The 26,147-nt window shown below is 41.4% G+C and overlaps 1 protein-coding gene and 1 pseudogene across 6 annotated transcripts in view; one reads left to right on the top strand and one right to left on the bottom strand.

Moving 5' to 3' along the window:
- LOC127435276 (protein NLRC3-like) overlaps positions 1-26,147 on the bottom strand; it is a 431,316-nt pseudogene that overhangs the window by 196,080 nt on the left and 209,089 nt on the right.
- The window catches only part of LOC127434334 (NACHT, LRR and PYD domains-containing protein 3-like), a 122,131-nt gene continuing 103,929 nt past the window's right edge, over positions 7,946-26,147 (top strand). For 4 of the 6 annotated variants that reach the window (XM_051686996.1, XM_051687032.1, XM_051687022.1 and 1 more), the window contains exons 1-5: positions 7,951-8,089; positions 8,514-8,605; positions 14,583-14,690; positions 14,795-14,902; positions 20,798-22,651. In XM_051686996.1, coding sequence (XP_051542956.1) covers positions 8,553-8,605; positions 14,583-14,690; positions 14,795-14,902; positions 20,798-22,651 — 2,123 coding nt within the window. In that variant the 5' untranslated portion in view covers positions 7,951-8,089; positions 8,514-8,552. Of the gene's footprint in view, positions 8,090-8,513; positions 8,606-14,582; positions 14,691-14,794; positions 14,903-20,797; positions 22,652-26,147 lie in introns of all 6 variants that reach the window. The other 2 variants (XM_051687004.1, XM_051687013.1) reach the window with 2 other exon arrangements.

Raw genomic sequence — 26,147 nt, forward strand, 5'->3', positions numbered from 1 at the left:
ATTTAAAAAATAAAATAGATTTATTTAATGTATTTAAGGTACAGAGTGTTATTTGTGCACCATGCAGTGGAAAGTCCCTTAATGGATGTTAACGCTTTATTAAAAAAGGTACAAACAAAACTTTGAAACCAGCGAAAGTTCAATCAGATATTGGCAATGTTAGAGTGATAACAAAACCTGTTTGTTTTTTTCTCACTCTACCTGTTTTTTTTTTTTTTTGGTTTGTTTGTTTTTGTTTTTTTCAGATTGGGAATTGGAATAAAAATAGCCTATGATACCAGAGCGGGACAGAATCTTACGGGAGTGAGACTGAAAAATTTGTGCACTACCTGCGGGCTTTTGTGGGCGGGAGCGGGACAAAACGTGAAAGTTGCAGGTGGGAGCAGGACAAAATATTTTTTGTAAAAATTTGCAGGAGAGGGACAGAATCTCTCGGGAGCAGGTCTGAAAAATCCATCCCGCACAGACCTCTACTTTATAATTCATGTCCAGTATTTCACGAATACCTGCAGTGCGATTTTGGGTAGCTGATTTGGAGGGAAATATTTGATAAGAGAGAGCCTGTGATACATTAACAGCAGCCACATGGTCACAGCACACTGAGACAGCACCAGGCTTCTTTATGGGCATTAAAAACCTATACATTACACAAAAATATATCTTAATAACGTCGCGGACTCTCTGGTTTGCAGCAGCCGCTTCTTGAGTGTGTCATTGCTTTCGGCCAGTGACAAAAATAGAAAAACACTACACATTTCTGGTGCTGTTTTGTGATTGGTTGGGCAGTCTACAGCCCACCCTCAATGTTTGCAACACACAGCCCACCCCCATATTGCTTTTAACCAATGCACAAATTGGAAAAATGTATATATTTTATTTAAAACCTTGTTTCCCAAATGTTTGATTGGGTGGGCAAGACTCACATTTGGGTGGGCTCAGCCCAACCCTGCCCATGCCTACATCCGGCCCCGGCTCACAGATATATACATTCTGTATGCAGACATAATTAAACACATGCTTACAAACACATTAAAAACACATCGTACATGTTTAATATCACATACACACTTACCCACACAGACACATAAACAACACTAGAAGGTTTAATAACACACACGATTGCAAGCACCCATACTAACACAATTAAATACTCTATAAATGTGCACACCCCACACAAACATACCAATGCAAATTACAAATAAGGTTGTTATGCATGCAAACTTAGTTTATTATTGATATATAGCATGGTTAATAAACCTTTATTACACTAGGATGCTCATCTGTTGCATGCTTGCGCTTAGACTGGTAGACATGAAGTGAAATAAAGTTGTTGGCCAATGGTGCATCACCCCTGTGACATCAGACCTCACTGGAGATCACATGTGCCAGTGTACCTGTGTAGTCAATATTTACCATAATCAGATTAATCTTTTTAACGGATAAGTAAATAAAGATGAGAACACATCGAAATATTGAATGTTAACTGATGTCACCAATTGAACATGGATTGCAATGTGATCGCTAATTAGCAAAACTGCGATGATGCACTCTATCACACTTAAAGTATGTTTAAACATTAAATATCCATATGTTATGAAACAATGTTTCATTGATTGGTTTTTAATAACCTTTTTCCATGTGATTTTCAATTATATTCCTGTCTTTTTCAACACTTGTATTGATGACACAGGAACTAGAGAGCATGCCTTTAATTCAATGCAAAACACGATTATATTAAGAAAAAACACATTAAATCCATAACAGAACCTTTCAATCAATGCATGAATCATGTCATATAATTATTTCCTTGTGATTTTCGACAGCAGTCTATCTTTTTGAACACTTTTATTGATGACACGGCACATTTAAAGGGACAGTGAACATTCTCTTATCATTTACTCACCCTCATGCCATCCCAGATGTGTATGACTTTCTTTCTTCTGTAGAACACAAATGAAGATTTTTAGAAGAATATTTCAGCTCTGTAGGTCCATACAATGCAAGTGAATAGTGACCAGAACTTTGAAGCTCCAAAAGCACATAAAGTCAGCATAAAAGTAATCCACAAGACTCCAGTGGTTTAATCCATGTCTTCAGAAGGGATATGATAGGTGTTGGTGAGAAACAGATCTAAATATTATATCTAAATATATTTCTAAAATATGAAATATTCAAATATTTCTCTGTTTCTAGAAATATGGGAAGAAAAAATTAAAGTTTTTATATTTCTTAGCTTACAGAAAAGTAAGAAATACACTGTCAACTGTAAATTAAAAATGTTGTTTTCAAACCTCGCCGTTTTAAAATTATAATAATGCATCTGTCTCCATATATTATTCAATCAATTCAAGTTCTGCTTTAAATTGAATAAAATTACCTTGAAATATTTTCAGTTCCAAGGGTGGCTATGTGCTTACCATCAATTCACTGTACTTAGCAATACTGCAGTCAGGACTTTGACAAGAAAAACATATCTACATTACTGCTGCCTGGCTTCAAATTTAAGCTTCCGCCACTATGGAAATGAACAACTGTTTAATTTCACTTTTACAGATCTTTTTAAGGGTGATTTTGTAACTATAGGCACTTGATCTGTTTTTTTGTTTTTGTTTTGTTTTTTTTCAGTATAAAAATAAAAATGTCCATACTGTCTTCTTTCTGTCTAAAACTGAATTTCTTCACATTCCATCTTTACGTAATAATGTATTTCTTTCCACAACATTCTCACAATAGTCTGAAATAGTTAACTACAAAAAATTCATATTCTCTTATGTGAGATGGTTACCTTGATATTTTATATTCTTATATTTGGCATACAGTGAAACCATAGATGTGGGAGTCAGGCAAAATCAGTTTGTCATAAAAAATTCTCATTCATCTCACTCATTATTGTTCAGGACAAAGTGAAAATGTATTTATAACTAATTATTTTCTTTCCAGAACATTTGTTCAGCCATTTACTGTTAAAAAGGATAAAAAGAAAAAAACACAAATAGTTGGTATGGCAAAGTGTCAGAAGTTAGAATCACCCTAATGTCTTATCTTGAAGGTGGGTAAGATAACCATCCAATCTGAAGGTGTCATCAAGCTGGTGACGTATAGACAACAATTTGACGGGAGTTTCCGGAATATGGGTGGGAAAAAATAACGCATTCCTGTTGGTAAGGTTGAAGCCTTGAAATGGTGAATCTTCTTTTTCTTTCTCTCTTACCTGAAAAAGGTAGCTCCTTTATAACTCCTCCCAGAAGTACAAGTACAAAATAATTTCGGATGAAAAATGAGGATGTAACTGAATTGTGTCAAATGTTAACACAACCCCGTCTTCATACCTTAGATTCCTTCGAATCAAAGCATTAAACTAGTCAAATCCAGAGTTAACTGATCTCATTTCAAGATCTCCTTCTAGTGGTGCCACGTATTCAATCTACATAAGGTTTATATATCCTTCTAACTTCAAATGATCCTTCAAACTGTTTAAAACTTACAGACAAGGCTTTGTCAAGCCACATTCTTTTCTAGTTCTCGATTTATACAGAACCTGATCAAGTCAGGGTTAGACTGGCTCTGTGCTGTACATCCCCCGGTTCTTATTTGACACATCTGTTAGAAATAAACATATACAAATACAAATGTCATAGTCATGGATTTAAAATATAACACTCTAAGCAACACAGTGTCTGAATATACCTGGTTCATCTAGTGTCTGTATAAAATGTAGGATGCAAAGGTTGTTCCATTTTAATATTTAGGATCTGGGGAAAGCCTGGAGTCCAGGTATGTCCACAGCACATGCATCATGTTCCAAACTACAGGAAGTGGACTTACACAATGTTCTAATAAACAGTGTTGAGAGTGTAAAGACAACTCCACTGAGCTGACGACAGTAGAGGGGAAGGTTTCTGTGTGTTGGTGTTTTCAAGCACGTCTGAGTGAAATGTCTTAAACTACTGTATTTGGTTTAGTTTAGACTGATTCTGACTCCATTACTCCAATTCACAATGTATTATGACTTGAATTGAAGGTCTTGTGTTTAGGATGATATCCCAATTATTACCATTATCTGAGAATTTATCTTGATAAATTATTATTCAGATAATTGTTTGTTCTAGTTAATTCTATACTTTAGATTGTACTCGTTCATTCCGGACACAATGCCTCATGCCTGTCAAAACTGAATCTCACAATCACAAACTCACCAGGTGGATCATGAGTCAGAGGTTAGAGTAATACTATTAGATAGGGCATGCATGCTTGTCTTTAGTTCCAAACTCTAATTATGTTTAGTCGCCTACAAGCATCTTTATACTACAGCTAAAGTTCAATTATCAAAAGTCAGAGGTCAGACTAATACCATTTAGATGGGTCAGCCAGCATTACCTCTTGCCTAAATAGTGGTTTTGGTAAGTACGTAGATACTTATTTATAATTTAAAGGTGCTGAAAATGATTTTTTTGTGGAAATGTATGCAAAACAAACAAACAAACAAACAAACAAACAAAACAAAACAAAAAATTCTACTCCCTGATAGATATGAATGAAACAAGTGTCCTAAGATATCTCACTGGTCTCTGTGACTGCTATAGACTTTGTAAACAGCAAACCAAAATGTGTCCGCAGGCCGCGGTTCTGATGCTTGGATGAGAACAGACCAAATGTAACTCCTTTTTCACTTTGTATGTTGACATCAGCAGTCTCCTTGGCGATCATGATTTCAAGCGTGATTACTCTTCCTAGTGCTTGATGCATGCACAGAGCTGCTAGATGGCACTAGGAAGTGTAATCAAGCTTAAAATCACGATCGCCAAGGAGACTGCTGATGTCAAGGATTACAGTGAAAAAGGAGTTACATTTTGATCTGTTCTCACACAAAACCAATTGGATCACTTCAGAAGTCATTTATTAAACCACTGGAGTTGTTTGGATTACTTTTCTGCTGCTTTTGTGTTTTGAAGAAGGGCTGCAGTTCAACACCTACACACACAGATGTTAATTTCACATGAGGAAAATATTATTAGTTAGGAACCTAATTTAAATATTTTGGCATTCTGAAACACTAAAAACATAATATTCAATGCAGTTAAATAGCCTACATTGGATAGTGTAGATTAAGTTGGTATGGTAAATCTTCAAGTCCAGTTCATGAAGAATTAATTCATAAAGTCTGAGGTAAAGATCTGTAATTTCATAAACATCATCTAACATGGCAAGGTTATGTTCAGCCATCAGTTCTACACAACTGAAAGACATCCTTATCACAAAGGTAGTCTTTAAATAAACACCCCTCTTTGCAAATATTCAGTTTGGTTTGATCAACTGGATGCAAGAAATTCTGCACTCCATAGGATTACTCCATTTGATTACTGAACATTACTGAAGGTCGACCACTGGGCGCACGCTGGCAGTGAGTTGGCCGTATTCTGTGGCAGTTCCAGGTATTGAATGTTTTATCAAGCTCCTCCTACAAGAAAGAAACAAATGAGGATAAAAATATGTATTAAAAATATTGTTTTGCATATTAAAATTCACACATTGTAAACAACAAAGGAAATTCCCATTTTAAAGAAAAAATATATATAAAATTTAAGTTCAATATTCTCCATAACTATGATGGGGGACAACATTTGTCAGCTGTATAAAATGCTGGAAGCAAAACTGAATGAGTGATTTGTCAATAAAGCTGTCAACAAAGTGTCCGTCGTCTTTTAGTTGTTCAAAATGATCCATCCAAAACTGTATGCACTGGCATCTCAAAGTGGACCACCGTCGTTCAATTCTTTGGTTCCCAGTGCTTGGTCCTCAAGTGACACATTCTGCATTAATAGTTTCTCTGAAATACTTTTGCATCTCTTCTATATTAGTATTTTCATTTCAATGATCAATTCGTATTCTTTATGGGCATCCGTTATTCTCAGCAACAGCATTTACAAAATACCCTGCAATTACCCGTGGGTCATTGTTAGTTTTGTATGCTTCAAGCCAGATCATTTTTCTGGAAAAACCATCAATGCATCCGTTAATGCATATTCCGTAAGGTTTTAATTTGTAATATCCATCAACATGCCAAACATAATTTGGCCCACGATTGTTATACATGTGTCACCTGAGCCAATTGTGTGCATGCAGATTCATTCCTTATCCATCTAACAGACTTTTTTTCTCACAATTTCAACTTTATAACTCACATCTGTCTTTGCAACAGTAGGGCTCACACCGCAACTGTTAATGTGTCAAACGACAGGAGTACAGTTCTGTTTTACATTCTCTGAACATGGAAACCATTATAGAGGAGTATTTTCAGCGTGGTTTCACAAATAGAGAAATATTGGTTTTATTGGAGGAGTCACACAACATAAAACTAAGTCTCCAGACTCTTGAGAGAATGTTATGCAGGAATCGTTTGTGGTGGAGACGTAACAAAACAGATGAAGCAGAAGTAGAATTTTTTTTATACAAACAGCTTCAGACATCGAGAAGACAGTATGGCTATCGGTGGATGCACCAGAAATGCCGGATGTCTGGGATTATTACAGACAGAGAAACTGTCCACCATTTTTAATGCTCGAGCTGCTCTTCTCCTTATAAAGCACTTACATAAGGTACTAAGGACAACACAAAAGATCAGGAAGGGAAACATTTAGTAAAAGAACAAGAAACAGAACAAACAGTTATTTCACAAACTAAGACTGTAGTAAATTTGTGAGGTAGAAAGATAACTCACGGTGATATAAAACATATAAATCGCACGAGCCAACTCAATAAACATCATAACATGCAGAAGTAGTTTTGAAAAGACAAACCTTTATTTAATAAATAATTTTCAATTCTTTTTTGGAACTACAAGTTAAATTGCTGCCTCAAAAAATGCAATCACTTTTATTGCAGTGCATTTATTTCTCATTTAGTGCAATTCAGCATGCTTTTTATTTCAAAGACATTTGTCATTAATATACTTCTGAGGTAAGATTAAACTTTACACCTCCATCACAGACATCTGCCTTTTAAATAACTGTATTACTTATTAAATATAAACAAATAACATGACAGTAATTTGAACAGAGATTTGTAAAAATATAAAAACAAAATTTAAATCTGTAGTCTAAATAAAATACTGAAAAGTTTAATGGGGAAAATATTGAACAGCACTGTTTAGTCAACTAGTTTTTCACATCCCTAATCCGTAATCCTTTTAATGTTTTAATAATGTAATTAGAACTAAATATCTAATTAAGTGCAAGATAACTATTGGGTTGCTATTTAATTTATTTGGCAACTTCTCCGCTCCATGGTTAGTCATTTACAGATATTCTCATTCATGGGCTGCATCTGAAACAAGAAAATGCTGCCTTTGGAGGCTGTATACGGAGGCAGGATGAAAATAAGGTGCTTTTAAAACTGTTCTGATATCAGTTTCCATTCAAGTTCTGTTCATTCAAAACAGCTTGTCGGTTAAACCATTAACTGATTAGTCAGCAATGCAGTAATTCAGCTGTCTACATTTTCAGATGCAGTCATTGTCGCAATTAACATCAGGCATTTGTGTTTTTCTTTTGGTTTCCTTGTGAAACGTACAGCAGTAGCAGGTCATCTACATAAATGTTCTTGACAGTAAACATAAATGCAGCGCGTGCTTAGAATAAACAGAACGTTAATCATCCATTGGTGTGGACACTAACTCTTATAGTTTTTGTTCTTGATGTGAACAGGCCTTAAGGCTTCACATCTCCTTTTGTGTTCCACTGAAGAAAGAAAGTCATATGGGTTTAGAACAACATGAAGATGAGTAAATGGTGACAGATTTGTCATTTTGGCTGAACTATCCATTTGAGAGCATGAAACACCTCCTGCACCTTTAAATGTTGTTTGTCTCTTTTCAGACTCCTCCTCAGGTGACAGGTGAAAGTGAAACTATTAAAACAGGAGCCATTTTATTACAATAGCAGGAAATTACATGACGAGAGAAAAATAGAAAAAGTAGGACAGTTTGTGCTCCACTGAATTGTCTGAAACAATAAATCAATTGATTGTAAAGTATTTTGTAGGTGATATTCTAGTCAGTAAAGAGGAAGTGAACACCAACAGCTCTTGACAGGTGAGTACAGAACTGCTGCAAAACAAACCAAAACTCACAAGACAACATTAATTCATCTTTAAAACTATCAGCTACAGTAAGACATCTAACAGATATCTAAGTATTAATCACAGCAGAACAAACAGATACTGAGACCTTTGCTCTTTTATCTGAATTGTCAGTATATGTTCAGTTTCTCTGACACTGAAATGTTATTTCTTCTATCGATTTAAAACGTTGCTTTGTTTTCTTCTGTTGAGTCTTCTGATGTTTTCTCTTTATGCTGGTGTTTAACATGTCATAAAAGCTGACAGTCTGCAATTTAATCTCATTGATTCATTTCTAATGGAATATTCTAGAGTACAAAAAACAAAAAAAACAAAAAACAAAAACAAATTGTCAATATTGAACAAATAAACATGTCACAAATATAGATGATGTCCAGTTTGTTGACAGGTGTTCAGTGGACTGTTCAGATGATGTCATGGACTCCACAAAGGATCTCAGTGGACAGACAGACACAGAGAAGGTCAAGAGGTCAGAGGATTTCAATGGTTTAATAAAATACACTGATAGATATTTCTGATATGCTGCACAACACTACAGTATAAAAACACTGAGGAGAAATGAGAAGTATAAACATGTGAAAACAGCTTTAGGGTAAAGTGAGATCTACAGTAAGATGACAGTGAGATGGTTTGATTCAGTCATAGATATATAACTGGAAAAACTCGTACAGTCAGTTGTATGTAAATGAAGAAACTCAAATGTGTTTCTCTTTAAATTTTTAGACACAAACACAGAATTTCCCTCAGATGAATGTGGAACAAACCATCAAACTAAAATGTACATTAATTAAATTATTTAGGCTTGGGGTCAAAGTCATTTGTGTGTATGTTTCTCCTGTAAAAGTACATTTTATCATTTAATTCTTGTGAAAACAGTTCTTCTGAAAGCAGCACATTGTATTTTATAGTGTACATAATTTTTGTGCATTTATTGGCATGTAAATTTGAATCTCTTCAGTTGAAGCAGACTGAAAGTCTTTCCAGTTTTGGTGGCATTCAGATCAGATCTGCTGTATAATATCATGTGCTAAAATATATCTTCTTTAAATAAGCATAAGTGAAACTCCTGAATGTTGAACCAGGACTGTGCATTAAACAATACCAAACAGTTACTGTGTGTAACCATGATAATTTGCCTTTTAAAATGAATCCATGAAAATATTTGTGTCTTTATTATTTTTTTTATTGTCTTCCATAAACGTACAAGGTGTGTGAGAATCAGCAATGTTCAGCTGGTTAGCATGTATTTAGAAACCTGATGTTAGGACTGTTTGCACACAACTTTGCAGAGAAACTACAGGAAAACTTCCTGGTTACTTGCGTAACCTCCGTTCCCTGATGGAGGGAACGAGATGTTGTGTCGATGCAGTGACACTAGGGGTCACTCTTGGGAGCCCGAAACACCTCTGGTCTTTGATAAAAGGCCAATGAAAATTGGCGAGTGGTATTTGCATACCACTCCCCCGAACATACAAGTATAAAAGGAGCTGGTATGCAACCACTCATTTAAGTTTTGTGCAGAGGAGCTGAGACAAGGTCCCGGCCATTTCAGCAGGTAGTCCAGCTTTGTGGCAGGAGGGACACAACGTCTCGTTCCCTCCACCAGGGAACGGAGCTTACGCGAGTAACCAGGACGTTCCCTATCAGTCACTCACTCGACATTGTGTCGATGTAGTGATACTAGGGGTCCCTATACGAAACGCCACAACTGGCTGAACTGTGTTACGTGAACTGACGGTGTGTGATGGGCAGACCACTGTGTGCCCCGTAGCCAGCGCACCAGGCCAACATGTAACCTCCCCCAACGCTGTTATAAGTGTCGAACGGCCCTTCGGGGACAAGTCGACTGCCCAAAAGATAGAGACAGGCTAGCCCAGTCGTGGCCTCTTATCCTCTCTTTTTTTCCTCTCCCCCCCAAAAAGTGAAATTTGTTAACTGACTGGGGCCACCAGGTCTATGTCGGGGGGGGAAGACACCACGGAGACCACACCCCACCCGGGGGGTGGTGGGGGGGGGGTATTTTGTGTGGAAATACATCACATGGTCTTGCCGAGCTTTGTCGGAAGTATGTCATGTGGAGAAGTCCCATGGTAGGTCCTACCCTATGGGGGAGGAGTTTCTACAAACACGGTGACTGGTGCAGAGGGGCCTCTGCCCAAGGAAGACGCAGTTTACCAACAGGGAAACAAATTAGCGGAAGATATACGTCGCATGGGGTTACCTATGGGGAACCAACACGTGTGGAGCACCTACCCCAGTACAGGGTTTAGTTAGCACATGTACTGAACCGGCAGCGAGTTTCTCTGCAAACTCGTCTGCCACAGGGCACAGAGGAAATCATCCAGGGAACACATTTTGTGAACACTACTGGGAGTCAACAGCGCACGTCTTCAGCTCAGGGGAGGTGAAAGGCGCTATGCGCAAGTGATACACCCAGCCAGCTGTCCCGGACTTACCTGCTTGTGCCTGCCACTACACGGGATGGAACCGGTTCCACCCGGAGATTGTAGATTGGTCCGCTGTCCACCAAAGCAGACAAAGAGCTGCTCAGAGACTCTAAAGCTCTGCATGCAATCCAAATAGATGCGTAAAGCATGCACTGGACACAAAAACATCAAGGCTGGGTATGCCTCCTCCTGGGGCAGCGCTTGCAGAGGAGCGTGAGGTCCGAGAACCACGTCTGGGTGGGCCAGTAGGGTGCTACCAGGACGACCTGCTCCTCGTCCTCCCTGACCTTGCACAGGTATGTGCAAGTAGGCTCACTGGGGGAAACACATATTTGCATAGTCCAGGGGGCCAGCTGTATGCCAGCGCATCTATACTGAGAGGTGCCTCAGTCAGGGTGTACCAGAGTGGGCAGTGGGAGGATTCTTGGGAAGTGAACAGGTCTATCTGTGCCTGCCTGAATCGACTCCAAATCAGCTGGACCACCTGAGGGTGGAGTCTCCACTCTCCCCTGAGGGTAACCTGTCATGACAGCGCGTCCGCTGCAGTGTTGAGGTCGCCCAGGATGTGAGTGGCTTGCAGCAACTTGAGGTGCTGCTGACTCCAGAGGAGGAGACGGCGGGCAAGTTGTGATATACAACGGGAGCGTAAACCACCTTGACGGTTGATGTATGCGACCGTTGCTATGTTGTCTGTCTGAACTAACACATGCTTGCCCTGTATCAATGGCCGAAACCTCCGCAGGGTGAGCAGAATTGCCAACAACTCGAGGCAGTTCAGTTGATGTGCCAATGTGGCCGCGGGCCCGTCCAGGAGCCGGCGGCTGCGTGCCCATTGTATACAGTGCCCCAGCCCGTTTTGGAGGCGTCTGTCGTAACCACGACGTGCCTGGAGACCTGCTCTAGGGGAACACCTGCCCGTAGAAATGTGAGGTCGGTCCAAGGGCTGAAGAGGCAGTGACAGACCGGTGTGATGGCCACATGATGAGTCCTGCAGCACCATGCCCATCTCGGGACTCGAGTCTGGAGCCAGTGCTGAAGCAGTCTCATATGCATCAACCTGAGCGGATTGGCCACCGCTGAGGATGCCATATGCCCCAGGAGCCTCTGAAACAGTTTCAGTGGAACCTCTGACTTCTGTCTGAAGGCCTTCAAACAGGTCAGCACTGACTGTGTGCGTTCGTTCGTGAGGCGCACCGTCATCGAGACTGAGTCCAACTCCAAGCCGAGAAAAGAGATGCTCTGAACTGGGAGGAGCTTGCTCTTTCCCCAGTTGACCCGAAGTCCTAGTCGGCTGTGTGCACACAACACATCCTGAGAATGAGCTAGGATTAGCCAATCGTTGAGATAGTTGAGGATGCAAATGCCCACTTCCCTCAACTGGGCAAGGGCTGCCTATGCGACCTTCGTGAAGATGCGAGGGGACAAGGACAGGCAGAAAGGGAGGACCTTGCAAGGTAGCGGCGTTCTCACCCTTCACCGAGGTGAAGTGGACGCCGCTGAACCTGGGCGGATGCCTGGCGAACTGAATCGCGTAGCCTAGTCGGACGGTCCGGATCAGACATCGCGATGGGTTGGAAAGTGCAAGCCACGCGTCCAAGCTCTGGTCTAGGGGACCAAGGGGACAATCTCGTCAGACAAACAAGTATGGGTGGGGCCTCGTGGCGGGGCGGAGCCTGAGGTGCCATGCTGTGTCATGGCAGTGCTGAGTTCAGGGACATCAAAGCACTTACCTGGCTCCTTGTGACTACCCCTGGAACAGCCTGGGATGGGGGAGGAAGAGGCCTGTCCTCGTGACCCGTGGAGACCGTCACATCGGGGGCGGATTTGTGCCATAGCTGGGCGTGCAGGGGCGGGGAGACCTCTGCTGGTGCGCCAAACCTGCCAAAATGGAATGGAATGTGGTCGTGATGACGGCCATGCACACTGGGTATGTGACCCAGAGAACAAGGAAACTGCTCTTTTGCTGAACTCTTGGGTACCGCAGCCACTTGGGCATGCGGCGAAATTAAATGAAAAGGTAACAAAAGATTCTCCTCCCGGCCCTCCACTCGGGGATGGAGTGGTCTGCTTACCAGCTCCAGAGCAGCGGGTTTCATCGTCCCTGGGTCGCCCATCTCAGGGGCGCTTTGAAGCCTTTTGCGGGTTCTTGGCGGCCGGCCGTGAGACGGGTGGCGTCTGCTTCCTGCGGTGGGATCCATGCAGGGTCGGGCTGCGGCAGAGCCAGTGCAGTCACCGCAGGGGGACGCCCTTGGCGACGAGCAGACGGGGTGCAGGATCTTGAGTCGCGCCGGGGCAGGAAGTGCCGGATATCCTCCATCTGCTGCTTCACTGCCGAGAACTGCTGGGCAAAATCCTCGACGGTGTCGCTGAACAGGCCAACCTGGGAAATGGGGGTGCCAAGGAACCGTGCCTTGTCGGCCTCTCCCATCTCGACCAGGTTGAGCCAAAAGTGGCGCTCCTTGACCACCAAGGTGGACATCGCCCGCCCGAGAAACCGTGCCGTGACCTTCGTCGCCCGGAGAGCGAGGTCAGTCGCCGAGCGCAGCTCCTGCATCAGTCCCAGGGTGGAACTACCCTCGTGCAGTTCCTTTAGCGCCTTGGCTTGGTGGACTTGCAGGAGAGCCATGGCGTGCAGGGCGGAGGCGGCTTGTCCAGCGGCACCATAGGCTTTGGCCGTCAGGGATGACGTAAACCTACAGGCGTTGGATGGGAGCTTTGGGCATCTGCGCCAGGTGGCAGCGCTCTGCGGGCATAGGTGCACCGCGAGCACCTTATCCACCAGGGGGATCACTGAATAGCCCTTGGCCGCCCCACCATCGAGGGTAGTGAAATTTCGGGACCGGGCAGTAAAAGGTGCCTCCCACGACCTTGTCAGCTCCTCGTGCACTTCCGGGAAGAAAGGAACTGGGGCGGGGCGTGGCTGTGAGCAGCGCCGCGAGCCCAGGAACCAATCATCGAGCCGCGAGGTTTCAGGGGAGAGCGGAGGGTTCCACTCTAGCCCAACGCACCAGCTGCCCAGGAAAGCATGTCCGTCATCTCTGCATCAGCCTGTGACTGGGCGATCGTACCCGAGGGGGGAGCCCAGCTGAGGCTTCCGTGTCCGACTGAACGAGCCCTGGGGTGGCTTGCTTTCTTATGAATGCAAGCCGCAACCGCATCGTTGCCATGGACATGTTCTCGCAATGAGTACATGACCCATCCACGAATGCTGTCTCTGTGTGGGCAACACCCAGACACGAAAGACAGCAATCGTGACCGTCAGAAGGCAAGAGATAATGACCGCAACCAGGAATAACACACAAACGGAAAGGCATATTTAAAAAGACGCGTCTTTAAAAAGACGTTCCGTGTGTGCTGCTCTTTTAGAGAAATATACTCTTTTTAAGAATATACACTTTTATTTCTGCCGAAGCACCCAGGGGTGTTCTCTGCAGTGCACCAGTGCAGAGGGGGGAGAAGCCACTGAAATGTGCCATCAGATCCAGCAGAGGTGAATTAACAGCCGTGGGAATTCAGCTCAGTGAGCATCGACCGTTCAGCTCCGAAGAGAAAATCTGAATGAGTGGTTGCATACCAGCTCCTTTTATACCCGTATGTTTGGGGGAGTGGTATGCAAATATCAAAGACCAGAGCCTTTTATCAAAGACCAGAGGTGTTTCGGGCTCCCAAGAGTGACCCCTAGTGTCACTACATCGACACAATGTCGAGTGAGTGACAGATAGGGAATTACAATCTCCTGTGTGCAAAATCGTCTTAAGATGGAAATAAAATTAAATCTAAAATGGGATGTAGTCAGTTTCTGTGACCACTGTTACTAAAATAATAAATCTTGATTTCAATTACAAAATTACACTGAAAACACTGGAAAAGAATATGTTACCTCCTTGAAGAAAAGAGAAATATTGGGAAGAGTAAATCTGAGAAACTGATAAGAGGAAAAGAGTGTTTGTGAGAGTTTGTAATCTTTGAAAGAGTGTTTAATTGTTGTTGCTGTTTTAGTGTCATTCATGGAGAATCTCCTGAACCCAGCTGTGTGTCCATGAAGAGTGACCGGTCAATGGATAATCCACTTGCCTTCAGTTCAGGAGCCCCTTGTGCTGATGTGAGGTGAGGTCTCTCATGTTGACTGACAATATGAACATGTACACCACAAAGATAACAAGATAACTGATAAATCACATGAACTAAACTCTGTTTATTTGCTGTTTTAGTGTCATTCATGGGGAATCTCCTGAATCCAGCTGTGTGTCCATGAAGAGTGACCGGTCAATGGATAATCCACTTGCCTTCAGTTCAGGAGCCCCTTGTGCTGATGTGAGGTGAGGTCTCTCATGTTGACTGACAGTGTGAACATGTACTTCACAGTCTGAGGAGCAATTAGAAAGAATCCAGTGTAAAAAATAACATAACAGTAAAAACAAATGTTATCAATTGGAACAATACTGATTATATGCCACTGTCATATACATGTGATATGTAAATATGTTTTAAATCACTGCATAATGCACAACAGTCTTTTAAACTCTACCTGACCTAAAAACAGCATGTGGAGAAAAACAGACAAGATCATCACAGATCATCACAGAAAGTATTCCTTTCCGAAATGGCAGCAAATTACAAATTTGGCAAATAGTTGTGCAAATGTCAGACCTGACATTTTTCTTTCTGTGAGATAACCATGACAACAGCTACAGACATGTTGTATCTGAAATGAGTCAATTACACTGACACTTCTGTGATTTTAAATTAGAAATCTTAATCTTTGTGTAGGAACAGTATGTATGTTAGGAATTAAATTAAACTGTCCACATTCTACGTCATTATTATGTAGGGACGTTTATAATGGAATGAGTTGCGTTCGACAACCATTATAAGAAAGATAAATTACAAATAATTTGATTATTTGTCTGAATAAAATTATCCACCATTAAAATTGTAATACGTCTCGTTGTATCTGTTCACAATTTCAGTGGTAAGGAATTAGCTTTAATAAGGGAATTATGATTAATTCACTTATTGGAGTAATATTATTCTCATGGCTTATTGAAAATAATATCACACATATTTTAGGTATAGCTTTGAAGCAAGATCTTTTAAAATCAAGTGACAAGATTATTTATCAAAATATACCACAGTCAAATTATCTTTGAATACAAACAAACTTTATTGCTATTCTAAACATAAAAAACTAATCTAACACATACAACAAGAAACAGGTTGGTGAGTAAAGTGACAGAATGTGAAATAAATGATCAATATAGAGAAAATTAACTTTATGGAGCCTGTAGACCATGCCTTAAGAACCATTTATCCTTCTTTGAACCTAAATTGACTTGCAATCGGATTACCCAAAGTATTTAAATAATACACCAGCACTTTTAGCAAAAGTGTGAAGATGTACTTGCGTGTCGTTGCGTTTCCTTGCGTTGCTTTTCCTTGCATGGCTTGGTTCTTTGTCTCTTTGTAGAAAGTTTGTTGCGTCAATGTCTTGGACCTTTGTTAGATCGGTAAATCTGTTGTGTCGATTGATGATGAGGTGGGCTTTGGAGCGAGGCTTTCCGCAAGGAAGACTTGTGACTCCCATTGGGTGTGTGAACCGTAGAGCAGAGAGTGAGAAGATTCCTCGTGACTTCGTGTCCCAGGTTTCCTTGGACTCTACATGGCACAGAGGCTGCAAGCCATGAGGGCAAGAGTGCAGATGAGCTGCAGAGGAAGTGAAGAGCAAGAGAGCCGAAGAAGAGAGGAGACCACCACCAAAGACTTCTTCCTTGGTAGGAAACTTTTGAGCTGAAATTGGCCACACCCCAAAGATGTCCTGAGCAATCAGAAGTGGCTTTTCAGAGCCACATTGTCAACTGGTCTGTCCTTTTCACAGTTGATTTACAATCCTTTGTGTGGAGGATTCTTACAAATTTCCCCGTCAAAATAGTGCATGTTTAATCATGAACTTTTACATCTTGGATACAACTGAATATATCAAAAATTAATTAACATAAACATTCCCGAAATGCAATTTCAATGATAGTAAACATGAGGCGTTTTATCCTGAATAGTTACCATTCTTAGTAAAAATGACATAACACAAGATTAAATCAAATCAAATCAAATCACTTTATTGTCACACAGCCATATACACAAGTGCAATGGTGTGTGAAATTCTTGGGTGCAGTTCCGATCAACATAGCAGTCATGACAGTGATGAGACATATACCAATTTACAATAACATCAAATTAACACAACACAATTTAAACATCTGTTATACACATAATTACACTCAACAATATACAAATAATAACATACACTATACAGTATACAATATGCTGTTTTTTTTACTATATAGATACACATTATTCAATAAAAATTAAAAATAAAAATATATAAAAAAAGTATATATATATATATATATATATATATATATATAGAATGTACAGTATTGTACTGTATTGACATTCAGGCTGTCGGTTGATAGTAAGTTGTTAAGAGAGAATATATATAATAATAATATAATTTATGACAGTCCGGTGTGAGATATAAGAGTAAGGGTAATAAAGTGCAGTGCTGATGTATTTTGATCGTGGGAGATCAAGAGTTCAGAAGTCTGATTGCTTGGGGGAAGAAGCTATCATGGAGTCGGCTGGTGCGGGTCCTGATGCTGCGATACCGCCTACCTGATGGTAGCAGTGAGAACAGCCCATGGCTCGGGTGGCTGGAGTCTCTGATGATCCTCCGAGAATTTTTCACACACCGCCTTGTATATATTTCCTGGAGGGAGGGAAGCTCACCTCCGATGATGTGTCTGGCAGTTCGCACCACCCTTTGCAGTGCTTTGCGGTTGTGGGCGGTGCTATTGCCGTACCAGGCGGAGATACAGCCAGTCAGGATGCTCTCCACAGTGCAGGTGTAGAACCGTGTGAGGATGTGGCGGTTCATTCCAAACTTCCTCAGCTGTCTCAGGAAGAAGAGGCGCTGAACGACTTCAGTGTGGATGGACCATGTGAGTTCCTCAGTGATGTGGACACCCAGGAACTTGAAGCTGCTGACTCTCTCCACTGGTGCTCCATTGATGGTGATGGGACTGTGTTCTCTGTCTTTTCTTCTGAAGTCCACCACAAGCTCCTTTGTCTTACTGATGTTGAGGGAGAGGTTGTGCTCCTGACACCAGTGTGTCAGGGTGTGCACCTCCTCTCTGTAGGCTGTTTCATCATTGTCAGTGATCAGACCTACCACCGTCGTGTCATCAGCAAACTTAATGATGGCATTGGAGCTATGTGTTGCCACACAGTCATGTGTGTACAGGGAATACAAGAGTGGGCTGAGAACACAGCCCTGCGGGGCTCCAGTGTTGAGGGTTAGTGATGAGGAGATGTTGCTGCCTATTCTAACCACCTGGCATCTGCTTGACAGGAAGTCCAGGATCCAGCTGCACAGCGAGCTGTTTAAGCCCAGAGCCCGGAGTTTCTCATCTAGCTTGGAGGGCACTATGGTGTTGAATGCTGAGCTGTAGTCTACAAACAGCATTCTCACATAAGTGTTCTTTTTTTCCAGGTGGGAGAGAGCAGTGTGTATTGTAGATGCAATGGCATCATCAGTGGAGCGGTTGTTGCGGTAAGCAAACTGCAGCGGGCCAAGATTGAGTGGCAATACAGAGCAGATGTAATCTCTGATTAGTCTCTCAAAACATTTGCTGATGATGGGCGTCAGAGCAACAGGACGCCAGTCATTTAAACAAGTTATTTTTGATTGTTTTGGTACAGGCACAATGGTGGATGTTTTAAAGCATGTGGGGACTACAGACAAAGAGAGGGAAAGGTTGAAAATGTCCGTAAAAACACCAGCCAGCTGGTTCGCGCATGCTCTGATGACGCGGCCCGGAATGCCATCTGGGCCCTCGGCTTTGCGGATATTCACCCGTCGGAAGGATCGGGTTACATCCGCTACAGAGACGGAGAGTGAACTAACCTCTGTAGCTTCAGCCGCGAGAGCTCTCTCCGCGAGGGCGGTGTTATTTCCCTCGAAACGAGCATAAAATGTATTTAGCTCATCTGGTAGAGAGGCAGCGGTGTTCATGGCGGAGTTTTTATTCCCTTTAAAGTCCGTGATAATGTTAATTCCCTGCCACATGCTTCTAGAGTCGGTGGTGTTAAACTGTCCTTCAATCTTGCTCCTGTACTGGCGTTTTGCGGTTTTTCGGAGGGCATAACTGGCTTGTTTATGCTCCTCCACGTTCCCGGAATTAAAAGCGGAGGTCCGCACATTAAGTGCTATTGATCCATGGTTTCTGATTCGGATAGATCCGTATTGTCCTGGTCGGAATCACTTCCTCTACGCACGTTCTGATGAAACACATTACACTATCAGCGTAAAGCTCGATGTCGTCATCAGAGGCGGACCAGAACATCTCCCAGTCTGTGTGATCAAAATAGTCCTGTAGCGTAGAGTCTGATTGGTCCGACCAGCACTGGATCGTTCTGAGGGTGGGTGCTTCCTGTTTCAATTTCTGTCTGTAAGTGGGCAGAAGCAGAATGGAAGAGTGGTCCGATTTGCCAAATGGTGGGCGGGGGAGGGATTTGTAGACATCCCGGAACAGAGAGTAGCAATGGTCCAAAACCTGGTCCCCTCGTGTGTTGAAACTAATGTGCTGGTGATATTTTGGTGCGACTGATTTTAAACTGGCTTTATTAAAGTCCCCGGTCACAATGAACGCGGCCTCAGGGTGCGCGGTTTCCTGCTCACTTATTCTCCCATACAGTTCCTTGAGTGCCCGATCTGTGTCGGCTTGTGGGGGGATGTACACAGCAGTGATAATGACCGCTGTGAATTCCCTCAGTAGCCAGAATGGTCGACACAGAAGCATAAGAAATTCCAGATCAGGAGAACAGAAAGACTTGATAGAATGTACGTTCCTCTGATCACACCAGGATTTGTTGATCATAAAACATACACCACCTCCTCTAGTTTTACCTGAGAGGTCTTTCGCTCTGTCCGCTCGGTGCATGGAGAACCCCGCGGGTTCAATGGCTGAGTCTGGAATCTCCGCAGACATCCAAGTTTCTGTTAGGCAGATAATGCAGCAGTCCCTCATCTCTCATTGGAAAGAGATCCGCGCTTTCAGCTCGCATAGCTTGTTATCCAGAGACTGAACATTTGCCAGTAGAATAGTGGGTAGCGGGGGTCGATTTGCGCGGTGTCTTACTCTGATGAGAACGCCGGCTCTGTTTCCCCTTTTCCTCCTGCGTTTCCGCGGCCATGCTGCCCAGACAAAGGGCTCCGCTTGCGTGTTTGTAAACAGCGGGTCGGCATTGAGGAACGTGAAGTCCGGTTTTCGGTGTGAGATCGCTGAACCAATGTCCAAAAGTGTTTGTCTGTCGTAGACAATAAGGCAGACAACATCCAAGACAAAAAACATAAGAATTGTGAACAAAACAAACAAAACATTGCTATGTTGTATCTGAGCTCTCAACGCAGCAGCCATACTCGGTGCCATCTTGAGTCTAGATTAAAGATTATAATCATCGATTTGTCAGTTATAAAAGTGATCACAGGTCATAAAGTCATTTTCAGAATTATCTAGCAAGGCTAGGTATTGTGTACATTTTGGGTCCAAATGCATTCTGTAAATTTTAGAGGGTTAAATTACAAGTACTCATACTTTGTGTGAAATGTTCATAGATTCCTTTTTAGCTGCTGTATGCAGAATAATGATCACGACATCTCGTGATCTGATGAGTTTACTTTAAGTGAAGCAAATTGGTTTATATCGAAGGACAAAAACAGAGTGTGTTTTAAGCCTTTCCCGGGGTTTCCAGGGAGTTTGTTCTCTGTCTTTTATTGCCCGTAACCTCTGTCCTTAGGGTCTCTTTGCAGAGATGGTCTTGATGGCAGTGTCAGGCGATGACCATTAAATGTGGGGGTATTTCCTCAGAAGCATGAAGTTCTCAAGTCATGTGCTATCTGGACAAGACCCTTTTGTTCGTTAAATTTGCCAGATGTGAGCTTCAGATAGACTTCTTGGCACCTAGTCAAGCAGAATCTTTTAATTTATGACGTTGAGGAATTCTAGGATTAAAAGGCTGGGTTTTCTAGATTAAAGTCATATTGCAGCAACTGTTCGCTCTTCTGCATCTAATATCCTACATTTCTGTATGAAGATATTTATGTTCTTCTTTCATCACAGTTTTTCCTGCTTGTTTTCTTTTCCCCTTGTTTTCTGCAGTGTGAATAGAGATGATGTGGCTGTAGACCTGCAGCAGGATTCTCATCCACCAGTAGATGATGTTCTTCAGAGAGCCAAAGACAAACACAAAACCAGCATGAAGAACAAGTATGAGAGCTTATTTGAGGGAATCAAACTGCACGAGAATCAAACCCTCCTGAACAGGATTTACACACAGCTCTACATCATAGAGGGAGAGAGTGAAGGGGTGAATGAAGAACATGAGGTTTTACACATGGAGAAAACACCTAGAACTCAACACTTACATGACACTCCAATCTACTGCAATGACATCTTTAAACCTGAACCAGGATGTGACGAGAAGAGAAAAGACAAAATAAAGACTGTTCTTACTAAAGGCATTGCTGGAATTGGAAAAACAGTCTCGGTGCAGAAGTTCATTGTGGACTGGGCCGAGGGAAAAGCCAATCAGGAAGTAGATTTCATGTTTGTGCTTCCATTTCGAGAGCTGAACTTGATTAAAGATGAGCAGTACAGTCTTCACAGACTTCTGCTGGACTTTCATCCTGAACTTCATGATCTGGACTCAAAGATTTATTATCAGTGTAAACTTGTGTTCATCTTTGATGGTCTGGATGAAAGCAGAATTCCACTGGAGTTTTCAGACAGTGAGAAAGTTTCTGATGTGACTAAGATTTCATCAGTGAGTGTGTTGATGTCAAACCTCATCAAAGAAGATCTGCTTCCCTCTGCTCTCATCTGGATCACCTCCAGACCAGCAGCAACCAGTCAGATCCCCTCCAAATACATCAAGCGTGTGACAGAGATTCAGGGATTCAATGACCCTCAGAAAGAGGAATATTTCAGGAAGAGAATTGGCAATGAGCATCAAGCCAGCAGAATCTTCTTACACATTAGAAGATCAAGAAGCCTCCACATCATGTGCCATATACCAGTCTTCTGTTGGATCTCATCCACTGTGCTTCAAAACATCTTGAAACAAGATGACAGTGCACACATCCCTCAAACTCTGACTGAAATGTACATCCACTTCCTGCTCATTCAGATCAATGTGAGGAATCAGAAGTATGAAGATAAACTCCTGCAGTCCAACAGAGAAGTGATTGTGAAACTTGCTGAACTGGCTTTCAAACAGCTGTTGAAGGGCAATGTCATGTTCTATGAGGAGGACCTGAGAGAGAGTGGCATAGACGTCACTGACGCATCAGTGTATTCTGGGATCTGCACTGAGATCTTTAAGGAGGAATCTGTGATTCATCAGAGGAAAGTCTACAGCTTCATTCATCTGAGCTTTCAGGAGTTTCTGGCTGCTTTCTTTGTGTTTTACTCACATTTAATGAAGAACAGTGAATCACTGCAGATGTTTCTGTATTATAGATATGAATCAAACATTAGAGGAAACTCTCTGTATGATCTACTAAAAACAGCAGTTGATAAAGCCCTTCAGAGTGAAAATGGACAGCTGGATCTTTTCCTGCGATTCCTGCTGGGCATCTCACTGAAGTCAAATCAGAGACTCTTACAGGATCTACTGACACATGCAGAGAACAGCTCAGAGAACATCAGGAAAATCACACAGTACATTAAAGACACAATCAAGTATGGTGAACATCTCTCCACTGACAGATCAATCAATCTGTTCCTCTGTCTGCTGGAGATGAACGATCAGACTCTGTACAGAGAGATTCAGGAGTTTGTGAAATCAGACAAACACTCAGAGAATGAACTCTCCCCTGCTCAATGTTCAGCAATCGCCTATATGCTTCAGATGTCAGAGGAGGTGCTGGATGAGTTTGATCTGAAGAAATACAACACATCAGATGAGGGCAGAAGACGACTGATGCCAGCTGTGATGAAGTGCAGAAAAGCTCTGTGAGTATTCATTAATGTTTTCACACAAGATAATGAGATTACCTGCAGTTGACTGTGACATGATACAGCGCTGATGCTCTATGTGTACTTGTGCTGCATACAAGGGTCAAAATACATGATGATGATGATAATGTGGAGGATAATGATGATGATGAAACTTGATCAGCTGACAGATCATCAGTCTGTTCTTCTGTCTCTTTGAACTGAATGATCAGACTCTGTACACTACAAATCTGATCCTCTGTTTGTTCTTAACCACAAAGACTAGAGGTCTGCAAACTGTCAGGTATCAGGTGGGGTTCAGGTCAGTTTTTCAAGTACAACTTCAAGTTTGAGTCGGGCTAATGCGTGTAATTAATGACAAAAAAAAGAAATAATTATTACAAACTTGTATTTTGAATGTATTATAGTATAAATAATATAACATACATGTATTTAATATATTTTTTATTTTATTTGAACATAACTTGTTTCATGCTCATGATCTCACTCACAGACACATGAAAACAGACAAGAGCTAGTCAGAGGTTAGTGAGTAAAATAAAACATATACAGGACTGTTGGGTTGTGTTTACTGTTGGCACTGGTCTATTTGTCACCACTTTCCTCTGTGACATAGGTAGTGATGTTGCCAAAGTATTAGTCTATTGCAACAAATTCACTTGCTTGGAGAAAAAATTATAAAGAGAGTAAGGTCATGTACACACTGCAGCTAAATACGATTGTCAGTTCACCTTTGAGTGCTTAATTCTGTTCTGTACACACAGTTTGTAATTTACAGGAGTGACAACTGCATTCAACAACCGAATTAACTCCTGAAAAAGTGACAGCATTTTCATAAATTCCACATAGTGTGTGTACGGAACTGAACTGAACAACTAGTTGTTAATGACATGAACAATAGCGTGTGTCTGTTTTCTCCTGGTGCAAATCACATAATTCATTCATTTATTCCAGACCGTCTCTCTCCACTGTAGTTTTTCTCTTCAGCCCTGCGGTCTCAGGGTAACCAGTAGTACTCCAGAGAGAGCGTGCTCTGTTTAAAAACAGCCGCATATACATGCATAAACACTGCAATTCTGTTGATGGCTAAACATTGCTGGATGATAAAACGTCTCTGGTGGATAATCTCTTTGCTCAAAACCAGTGAACACAAAACTAATTTAACTAGTGGCATTCGTGTTTATTCTTCACAGGGGCAAGACACTGCATTGCTAAGGTTATCACTCTTGTATTCTGTACACATGGAATGAAAATGTAGGGATTCACTCTTGCATTTAAAAGCTATTGTCTCTACCGGAACTTTGTAGTGTATGTGGCCTAAGTGATTTCGGGTTGGGTTCAGGCTTAACATTTGATGATACTGTTCAGTTATGGTCAAATCACACAGTCTCAGATACGGGTCGGGTTTGGGCTTCAACTTGAGGCCCGTGCAGACCTCTAACGAAAACTTATATGGTGCATTCAGTGATTATGATGTTCTTTTGTTTTTTTAAAGCATTAGAGGCACAAATGCCATACTAATAAACTTTTAACTAATATAAAATTAACCTTGCATGAAAAGTAGCTAGTTTTAAACATAAAAATGTCTCCATGTAAAAATTTTGAATTGGCCTGTCTCACCTCAACAGGTCTTGATCTTCTCAATTGTTTACAACTGAATTAAAATTAGCCACACAGATGAGTCTTCAGGTGCCCCCATGAAGACACCCCCCTTAAGCGAGATAAAAGTTTTGATGATTTATTGTCATGAGACTGATTAATTCTTATACAATACTGATGGGGCCAAAGTGTGACTGGAGTAAAGATTATTTCATGTGGACAGATTCAGAATTTTATATCCAGCTATTTATTATTGTCCACAATGGTGGGTTGAGTGGAGATTTAATTGAACTCTTCTGCAAAAGAAAACAAGGGGAACATTTAACTGTGGGAGGCATGTTGAACATGGGTATCATGGCTTGTTTTAGGCATTCAAACAACTATCCATCATGAGGGTGATGATTTCAAGAAGAATGTGTGAGTGAGCGCAATTTATGGCCAATTCTGCTTTGTGTGCTGTGTGTTCAGCTCCCATACCCATTTTAACCACTGGGGGTGAGAGTGTGTGCCTTCTAATTACTAAATCAGATTGGGTCTCTGTGTGTAGAGAAGTCTGACTGACCTGACTATTCACAGATTAAACAAATGCTAGCAGGTTTGATTGAGCAACTACGAGAGACATTTGGATGAGTCATTGAGATGCTGTTGACTCGGTTATAATACTATTATTATTATTATTATTAATGGTAGACATGGAAGCACACATGTAGTTTGTTTGTTTGTGATTTGATACCAGGACTGTCAGGAAGCCTGTACCATGAAGGTTGCTGAATGAACTCAGGGTTTCAGGATTCGTTTCAGGTTGACAAATTCAAACCAGTCCTGCTCATCAACTTTCTCTGTCAACTCAGGCTTCAATCCTGACTTTAAGATTAGATTATGCACATGTGCACAGTGACGTTTGCAGTACACAACCAATCATGTGAGAGAACGCGATTCACTTCTCATGAGAGACTCAGCAGGATTTACCTCTCTGCTGAAAGCTGATGATTATGAAAATAAGAATTTAAATTAATTTAAACTGTGCATAAGAAATTGTTTTAAATATATATAAAAAATGTAAATGCATTTACACTGCTCAAGGGTTCAGCATGAAATCATGAAGGCGTAAAACACATTATTTACACAGTACAAGGGATAACTGTAAAATTATGAAGCAATTAAAGACATTTACACGACAAGAAGAAACAGCAGCTGCTACGAGAGCTCAAAAGGACTGCTGAAAACAAATTCTTAATGTGATAAAAACAATATAAAACAGCTGGTATATCGGTGCGTAAATTAATTAATATAGACCCACAACAAGAACACACAGGCTTATTAATTTGAAAATCTTACATTTATTAAAATATAAAAGCTTTTTTTATGTATTTGAATTGAAAAATGTATATATCATTCAAAACTATTACAAATAAATATAAGCTACTATTGATAAAAAAATGAATAGAGACTATAAAGATAATATATATAATACTAGATAGGTACATTTCCTGAATGTGAGTGGTGCTTGCTGTGGCAAAATTTCTCACCACGATGTCCCACCAACTGCCCCAAGTTGAAAGAGGCCACCCCCATGACAGTAGGATGTTCTGGTGCAGAAATATGTGATTTGTTACTTCGTTGCTAGGGTAACCCCGTCTAATTTCTAGGCAGTTACCAGGGTGATACTTATCAAGGCTCCTTGCCATCCTGAGTGAAATAAGTCAACCCGGAAGTCTCTACGATGTTCTGGGGCAGAGGTATGTGATTTGTTACTTGGTTGTTAGGGTAACCTCATCTGGTTGCTAGGCAGTTACCAGGATGATACTTAACATGGCTACTTGTCATCCTGAGTGAAATAAGTCAACCAGGAAGTCTCTACGATGTTCTGGTGCAGAGATGTGTGATTTGTTAC

This window comes from Myxocyprinus asiaticus, chromosome 4 (genome assembly GCF_019703515.2).
Source record: "Myxocyprinus asiaticus isolate MX2 ecotype Aquarium Trade chromosome 4, UBuf_Myxa_2, whole genome shotgun sequence".
Classification (NCBI taxonomy): domain Eukaryota; kingdom Metazoa; phylum Chordata; class Actinopteri; order Cypriniformes; family Catostomidae; genus Myxocyprinus; species Myxocyprinus asiaticus.